This window comes from Tauraco erythrolophus, chromosome 2, assembly GCF_009769465.1.
Source record: "Tauraco erythrolophus isolate bTauEry1 chromosome 2, bTauEry1.pri, whole genome shotgun sequence".
Classification (NCBI taxonomy): domain Eukaryota; kingdom Metazoa; phylum Chordata; class Aves; order Musophagiformes; family Musophagidae; genus Tauraco; species Tauraco erythrolophus.
Genome location: NC_141466.1, coordinates 59,804,326 through 59,813,556, shown reverse-complemented (window position 1 = coordinate 59,813,556; position 9,231 = coordinate 59,804,326). Strand labels below are relative to the sequence as shown.

At 44.0% G+C, this 9,231-nt stretch overlaps 1 protein-coding gene across 1 annotated transcript; it reads right to left on the bottom strand.

Annotated features, from left to right (window-relative positions):
* Positions 1–6,555: 6,555 nt before the first annotated feature.
* Positions 6,556–8,959, bottom strand: LOC147529187 (uncharacterized). The gene is made up of 3 exons (XM_086625448.1): positions 8,800–8,959; positions 7,531–8,358; positions 6,556–6,971 (listed from the first exon to the last, which is right to left on the bottom strand). The coding sequence occupies exons 2-3, from the start codon at positions 8,288–8,290 to the stop codon at positions 6,556–6,558; spliced, it is 1,176 nt and encodes a 391-aa protein (XP_086481574.1). The 5' UTR covers positions 8,291–8,358; positions 8,800–8,959.
* Positions 8,960–9,231: the final 272 nt, after the last annotated feature.

Genomic DNA, 9,231 nt, shown 5'->3' with positions numbered 1-9,231 from the left:
CTTAGTTCCTACCTGCTCAAAAGTAACATAACATTTGTTTCTCCTTTCTTCATAACTCTGTAAGAAAACTCTATTTATTTTACAAGTCTCACAGAAAGATCAAGAGTGGATTGAACCTAGGGGCTGTTTTTCAACTGGGGAGATGACACTTCAGGAAAACAAATAAAAAAATCCTCAAATGCTGATGTTTTCAGACTGGAACCATTCACAAACAGTAAACTTCCTTATTAACTCTCTTTGTAATTCAGACTTGTGTTTAATTCAATTGAGACCAAGGTGAATGCTTTTGTTTTTTTCTTTTGACCCTTATGGTTTTAATAAATAAAGATCTATCATCCATACAGTGCTCATGGTGTAGAGGTGTGTAAGTTAATTAGTTTCCATGGTTTGAAGTCAAGTGAGCTTAAACATCTTCTTTGTTTCTATTTGCCATACTACAAAGTGTTCACAAAGTCTCATGCCATGTCTCATGCCATGTCTCATGCCAGCCATTTCTTTCAAGTGGCCTTGCGGAGTTTGCCCCATGCAGAGTACGTGACGAAGGAAGGACACAGAATCTGGGTGGTTGCAGTAGATTCAGAAACAATACCTACGGTTGTTCAAATAAAAGTGACTGAACTAAATGGGTGGAACAAATTTACTAATTTTTGTCACACTTTCTGGCTGAAAACTCTGTAATGTGAAGATTTCCCACAGGATAGATTTGCTGATTTTTATCTGTTCCAAGTACAGCTCCAATGAGAATTCATGGCAGCAACCCAAGATGAAGTAAACTGGGTAGTTGGAGAGAAAATATCATTATAAAATCCCACTAGGCTGCACACAGCACATTACAACACACAAGTGTGGAAGATAAATGAATTCCAGTAACATAGACCATTGCTCATAGTTGGCCAAAGCCCTGTATTCCCTAGTGACTTTGTGTATGATATGTATTTCACAGGAGAGACAACAGGCCAGATCACTGGCTGTCATCAATATTCTCTTCTTGAAGCTACGGGAAGGGGAAAAAAGGTCTTCTGAATAATGTTACCTTTTCAAGATACAAGGCAGCAGGGGAACATCAAAAGCTCAGTGAGACATCCCAGCCTGGTTTAGTGCTTCTGAGTAAGTACCTGAGTGTATGGTTCTTGAAGATAGAAACTGGAAATGAATGCAGGGGCCTCAAAAATAGTCTCTTCAATCAGTTATTAAATAAGGTGTAGATGTTTCAATATCTGAAATACCTTAAGTGAGTCATAGGAGTAAATCTACTCACAGGCAATTGTGTAGCTGCAGTAAGCAAAGTAGCAGCAGTGAAATAGCAGCACACTATAGCAGCAGAGATGCAGAGTAACCTGGTTCCCACGTGTCAGTGCTGGCATCTTGGAAAGCAGGGTTTCCACTGCTGTAAAAGGACAATGCAGACCTGTGGCTACATCTGAACTTTAATACGTCCATAAACAGAATTCAGTTTCTATCTCTCTGTTCTGCAAAAACATTAAGCCCTGTGTGTTCCTTTAGCTTTGCCCCTTCCCTCCCCACAGACAGCTCAGTCCTGCCTAAGCTTTTGCTCTGGATCCCCAGAACAGTAACATTCAGCTTGGTCTGCAGTGCCGAGAAGCCTAAACTGCTGGTGAGCACATTCCCCCAACCGCCAACTGTTCTTTTATTCGCTGTGCAACATTTTTCTACCTCTTTTTCTTTTTTCTTTTTTTTTCTTTTTTTTTTTTGGTCATAAAGCATAACAGCTTTGACAACTACATAATATCCCTGTTTAAAAGTGCTCATTACAGACTTCCTTTGGGAATTGCCAAGTTTTATTCTTACTAGTCACTTACTGCCTTTAAAAATTCTGTATCTTTCAATTAAAAGGGAGTCTTTGAGGTAATGAGGGAAAAAGATTATCTCCAACTTTATTTGAAGCTTTCTCCAGTACATCAATACACCATTAAAACTTTTCACTTAAAATATTTGAAATGGGTTATTCCTGCCATCAGAAATAAAAACTAGGATTTGTATTGCTAAACTTTACTAATTAGAGCACAATAGGACCTGTATTTTTAAACCAAGATCAGGAGGACACTTAGAAGAACCAGTCTCTCATCCGTCCCATGCTTCTTCCCTCAATCATTTTAGTGGCCCTTTACTGGACTATGCATTTCTCAGTTGTACTCAGAAAGGAGAGGACCAAGCTGGACGCTTTTCCAGGTGCAAAAACATGGTTGTAAAATACAGAGGAAAAATTATGTCCTTCTGCCTACGCATTTGTTAGTTCAGCTCACTACATGTTTAGTCTTTACTGCTGCCAGGGCACGCTGCTGACTCACACCCAGCTTTTAGTCCACCAGGACCCAGGTCCTTTGTGCAGATTTGCCACTGAGGCCAGTCAGTTCTCAACCTGTATCAGAGCACAGGGTGGTCCCAGCTCAGGTGCAGAACTTTACCTCTGGCTCTATTGAACTTTATGCGGTCCTTGCTGGCCCATTCCTCCAGCTTCCCAAGGTTCCTCTGGATGGCACACGTCTTCCAGTGTACCATTTGCTCCCCCAGGAAGCAATGCTGGAAATGGCTTCTCACTTGTTTGAAAAAGGTCAGGTTTTTAATATTCAGGGCAGAAAGTACAATTTGCCTGTATAGACAGGTCTTGTCTTATAAGATGATTAATAAGTAGCTTCATTAAATAGCTCTTTACTTGTTTGTGATTTGTTCACATACTTTTTTTTTTTGTAAATTTTGAAAGTAGGGATTGTTAAGAGCAGAATAATCAACCGACTTTATGACCCAGGATTAGTTCTCCCCATCTGGCACGCTGGATGTGAGAAAAATGCTTTTCCCAACTCACAAATGTAGTCAACAATGATACTGAACACGTATTTCGAGGGTGTAAGTACGTCTTAGAAAGCTTTACCCAAGGACTGACCTGTCTATATCTTTCAGTGGGCATCAGAGTAGAGATTTGCAGAACTGGTGCATTTGCAGAACAAGCACAGCACTGTGCAGGGAATCCTAAGGGCATCAGCTCCACAGCAACAGCTAGCCAGCATAGAGGCATTGCTGAAACAGCCATTGCTATTTCTACAGTGATGCACATACACAGCTAGTTGAAGGACCCTTATGCACTACCTACTATTTTGTGCATATCACCTTACATTATTTGCTTGCTTCTCCTAGAACTGTCAAGCATTCATTTCTGCAACATGCTTTCGTGTCAATTATTTAACTATTAACCCTCATAAACCTACTGTTTAAAATGTTTTAGACTTTACAATTCTTTAAAATGTCCCACTGAAAATAAATGGGTCATCTTCATGCTTGAAGTAACCGCAGTGAAAGCAGTGACACCAGGACTTAACTTTAGCCAGAATTTAAGTTGCTCTCCAAGTAAAAGAATAAGTCTTCCATCTACAGGCATGTGCTGGGTTTGTGTGAAGGGGTTCTGGTGGCGGGAGAGGGGATTTGCTCCCTGTGACTTCCCTGGTTTTGGAACCAGGTCAGACCTGGCTCTGGTCACCAGATCGGACTCCCATCCCCCTCGGACCGGGGTTGAGCCAATCGACGCCTCTACGAATTCCCCTATTTAAGTTGGGACAAAGGAACCGGAAAAGGTGCTTTGCCCAGGAGCGAGAAGAGAAGGGAGGAGGGCACTGCCCCCACTCCCCAGCTCCCAGCCAGGCGGCTGCCTGCGCCGGGCTGGCGCCACCTGCTGAGGATGGAGGCGGCGGAGCCGCTTGGGGAACTCGGGGAGTGCCCCACTCCTGGGGTGCCCATTGGGCCGAGTTCACCCAGAGAGGACTGAGATCTGAGAGAAACGGCCACACTGACACCAGGTCAGTGAGGATGGAACAGGACGAGGTGCTGGAGCTGAGTTTCCCCTGCAACCGGTGGCGAGACGGCAACGGCCCCCCTGCAGCAGACTTGGTGGAGCAGAGACCCACTTGCAGCCCACGGAGAAGCCCACGTCAGAGAAGAGATGCCTGAGCCTGAGAGAGGTCGTGGAGAATGGGAGGACAAGGTAGAGACGCATCTAAAGCCCGTGCGATGACCCGCGCCAGAGTGAGTGGCAACTCCCTAAGAATCTGAGACTGTGGTAAAAGCCTGCACTGGAGCAATCCGATGGGGAAGGATTGCATCCTGTGAGTAGAACTTATGCTGGAGAAATTTGTGGATTTTCCTCATGAGTAGGAGACCCACTGGAGCAAGGGAAAAAGGGTGTAAGGATTCCTCCTCCTTTAAGAAAAGGAACGCCAGGAACAACATGGGATGAACTGACCTGCACTCCCCCATTCCCTGTCCCCCTGCGCTGCTGGGGGAGGAGGTAGAGCCGGGAAGAAAAGGAAAGGGGGGAAGGTGTTGTTTTTAAGATCTGGCTTTTGTTTCTCTTTATCCTTTCAAGTAACAGTTAATAAATTGGATTGTTTTGTTCCCAAGCCGAGTTTGTTTTGCCTAGGACCATGGTTGGTGGGTGCTCCCTCTCTGTTGTTGTCTCAACCCTCAGTCCTTTTATTATATTTTTCTCCTCTCCACTTTGCTGGGGAAGGAGTGAGACAGCAGATGTGTGGAGTTTAGTGCCAAAACGGGCTAAACCACGACAAGGCATAACAGAAATGACATATCATCCTAGCTTAAATGTTATTGAAGCACACTCTTTGTAACAGGACTTTACTATTTAGAACATCCAGGATATATACAATATATGAAGATTAAATGGAGTTTTAGAACTTCCAGTACCTAAAGGGGTCCTACAAGAAAGCTGGAGAGAGACATTTTACAAGGGTATGTAGTGATAAGACAAGGGGCAATGGATTTAAACTGAAAGAGGGTAGATTTAGATTAGATCTAAGGAAGAAATTCTTCACTCTGAGGGTGGTGAGACACTGGAACAGGTTGCCCAGAGATGTTGTAGATGCCCCATCCCTGGAAGTGTTCAAGGCCGGGTTGGATGAGGCTTTGAGCAACGTGGTGTAGTGGAAGGTGTCCTTGCCCATGGCAGGATGGCCATGGTTGGGTCTAAATAGATGCCCCATCCCTGGAAGTGTTCAAGGCCAGGCTGGATGAGGCTTTGAGCAACGTGGTGTAGTGGAAGGTGTCCTTGCCCATGGCAGGATGGCCATGGTTGGATCTAAATAGATGCTCCATCCCTGGAAGTGTTCAAGGCCAGGTTGGATGAGGCTTTGGGCAACCTGGTGTAGTGGAGGGTTTCCCTGCCCATGGCCTGGAGCTTGGAACTAGATGATCTTTAAGGTCCCTTCCAACCCAAACCATTCTATGATTCTATGATTCTAAATGATCTTTGAGGTCCCTTCCAACCCTAACCATTCTATGATTCTAATGGATGTGTGATAATAAAAAAAAAAATTCTATGATTCTAACTTGGAATCTAGGAGACTCACTCAGAATTTAGTCTGTAGTTCAATAATCTTTTCAATAACACACTTATTTGTAATTCTGATTTCCTGGATAATATTTTGTGATACAGAGAAATGCATCATTTACTAGTACAACAATAACAATTATAATAATTCTTATCTAAATATATTAGAAGTCAGCCTAGATTCATATAAACATGTAAATTGTCTCTATTTTCATTGGAGTACTGTGTCCCAAAATAACAGCTCAGGCAAAACTGCAAGTGCTCAATAATTTCTATTTCTATACCCACATTTCACGTGGGTAAAACAGAAGGTTTTGATCATTACACTGAAGTTAGGAAAAAGCTGTCGGCTCAACTGGGTGGCTGTTGTGTTTCTTGGAATAGTAGCAGGAGGAATGATGTGCCTTTGACACAGGGGAAGCCTTTTTTTATGAGTTAGGCAATGAGCAAAAAGGTGCTGTGCTGTGTCAATTTGTAACACAATTGACTTTATTCAATGGAATGTATGTTTTGACACTGTAATGATCATGTCTCAATGCAGTATATATCAAGGATTTATGACGATACCAACTGCGGGAGATGAGTGAGGACACCTGACACGATCAATGTGATCAAACAAGTGAACCTTTATTTGCATACACTCAGCGTGCTTTATAGCTTTCTAAACGAGACTTGGCAATCTATGATTGGTTACAATACAAACAATAGCCCACCCCTGAGTATGATTGGTTGCATCCCGGAAGCAACGTCATCATGGTGTCGAATTCCCTTTCTGCATCCAGGCACATGCTCCCAGGAAAGGCTGGATTGTTCACATGTCTCAGGTATCCTTCCACACATCCCCCTTCTTGTTTTTGAACAATCCAGACTTGTTTTACAACCTGTTCAATCATTTTTGTGAGCAAGTGTAACAGACAAATTATTAAGCATACAAGCAACCCCCACACCTGCAATATACCAAACAACAAGAAACATAAAACCAGTTTACATATTAACATGAAATCTTATTATGAGTCTTTTGAACCATTTCTTGTCAGTAACCAGTATGTATCTGTGGGAAGAAGCCACATTCTAGTTTGCTTCGGGTATATATGGTTTTACCCACTTCGCCGGAATCCACAGTGGTCCGTTTCCTGTAAGTAAACACATATATCCTCTGCCTGTTACTTTTAATTCTACTGGTCCTTCCCACTTCCCTGTTTTTAAATCTTTATAGAGTCATCAGATGAAGGCACACAGGCACGGAAAGGCACTAGTTGAGCAATTTTACTGCTCTTTGGAATAAAAACAGGTGGAGTTAACATATATACCATGACCTTAATAATCCCTGTGTAGTCTGCATCAATAACTCCTGGTAATACAAAAATACCTTGACGTGATGTAGATGAGCGACCAATTAATAAGGCTGATAACCCTTCACCTAATGGTCCTTTTACATTTGTATCTATTACTACTACTTTGTCAGATACAAGCGTTGAATCTACTGTGGTTTCCACATCCACTCCGGCACATCCTGTGGTGGCGGCACAGAGGGAACAAATTCCTGACTTGATACTGGTGTTGCTCCCCGATTTACTATCATCGCGCGCGGGGCTGGCACGCTTGGTTTCCAGTTTCCCTGCTTCCGGCACTCATTGGTATTATGATTATCCCTTTTGCAATTTTTGCACCATTTCTTGCTACTATATTGCTGCTGTTGTTGTGGCTGTTTACATTGAGTTCTGTAATGGCCTGATTTCCCACAATTAAAGCATTTCTTTGCTTAGCTCCTCCCCCTTTTTGTTCTAATAGAGGACGAACAGCACTATATACCGCAGCAGCAACTAAAGATACAGGACCGGTGGTGCGTTCCATAACTTCTAACATATCTGCCACTTGGGCATCTCTAGGCAATGTGCTCAAAACCCTTTTTGCTTTATCATTAGCATTCTCAAAGGCAAACATTTTAAAGACTTGTTCCTTCATTGTCTCATCCAAATCGGGATGACTTCGAACAGCCTGATGTAAACGATCAATAAAGGAAGGAAAACTTTCCTGGGGGCCTTGTTTAGTATTTGCAAAAGAATATACTTTTCCCGGTTCTCTAATTGAAATCATTGCTTGATAAGCTAATTGTTGTGACAACTGCAATACTTCTCCCCAGAAACCCTTGCTGTAATGCCGTATTTGAAAAGGACCGTGACCCATCAGCATTTGTGCTTGAACACCATATAGAGGATCTCCCTGCTGCCGAGGTCGTGCAGCTTCACGTTCACATAGTTGTTGCCAGGCCCTGGAAAACAAAAGCTGCTGAGAAGGGGACAAAAGAATATTAGCAACTTGTTGAGAATCATGTGGTATCAGCACATCTGCTGTGAAAATAAATTGCAACAGTTGTTGAGTATAACTGGATTGAAGCCCATATTGCGATACCGCAGAACGCGCCTTTTCTAAAATTTTCCAGTCAAAAGGTTCCCATTTTCTATTTCCCCCATGGTCTGTGATAATGGGAAAGGCAGACGGTAGAAAATTTCCTTCAATTAAGGCTTCACGAATAACTCCCTTCCATCTTCTGCTTCTTTCTTCTTCATCCGGTGGCGCAAAGGGTGGTGGAGCAGTCGGCACTGGCGGTGATAACGGCATAGCAAAAGGATTAGGTGTATTGTGGAGATTTTTCCTCTCGTTGGCATCTGTCGTTTTTAATTCCGAGAATTTGTCCATAACTTGCTGCAAGACTTCTTCAGATAGTTCCTTTTTCTGTTGTTCTCCCAAAGAAATCGGTGCGGACAAAGGTTCCTCCACCGGGTGGAGCTCTCGGCGGGGTGGTGGGAGGTCAGGGTAGAGGCGGGACTTAGGCCGGCAGGACCGTCCGCCTGTTCCCCCGCCCCTTTGTAGTTCTTCCGCCTTCTCTTCCGAGTCCCCTTTTTCTGCCCACGTGCTGCCGCCATCTTGGCGCATGCTGTCGCCATTTTGGCTGCCGCCATTTCGGCGCGGTTCTAAGCACGTGGTCCCTGAATTCGCAGTTTCTACTTTGATGGCAGAAGGTAATGGTGGTGTTACAGGCACAGAAATTCGCGTAGAAAAGATAGAGGAAGTGTTTGGTAAAGAATCAATAGGAGAGGGGGTAAAGGGAGCAAAAGCAGCAGCAGCGACAGTTCGTTCGACTTCCATGGTATGCAACGTTTCTTTAATTAACTTCCACAGGGTAGCATACTTATTCGCCTCCTTCGCGCTCGCTCCCCCCGAACTGATATCATCCCATAGCTCTCTGCCTATGGCTTCCCACGTAGCGAGTTCAAAAACGACTCCTACTGAGGGGATTAATTCTTTGTTCCATGCCCACATTAACAGCCCTTTAAGAGCCGAGGATTCATATTTAAGTCCTCTCACAGAGAGCATGTGTTGGAGCAGATTTAGGACAGCCTCTTGTTGCTTATCCAACCCCATCTGTCTCCCCGACCGCTCACCTCTTCTAGGCGAGATTCCAGCGTCGATCCAGCGACTAAACAGGTGCACCTTTTTCCACTTAGTGACTGGGCAGGTCACTGCTCATTCCGCCGGGGCAGCGGATCATTCGGTCGGCCTTCCACCCTCTTCCTCGCCAAGTCTTGCAACTTTGCTTTGAGGATTCTGAGGGTCCCTGTTCGGGCGCCAATTGCAGGAGATGAGTGAGGACACCTGACACGATCAATGTGATCAAACAAGTGAACCTTTATTTGCATACACTCAGCGTGCTTTATAGCTTTCTAAACAAGACTTGGCAATCTATGATTGGTTACAATACAAACAATAGCCCACCCCTGAGTATGATTGGTTGCATCCCGGAAGCAACGTCATCATGGTGTCGAATTCCCTTTCTGCATCCAGGCACGTGCTCCCAGGAAAGGCTGGATTGTTCA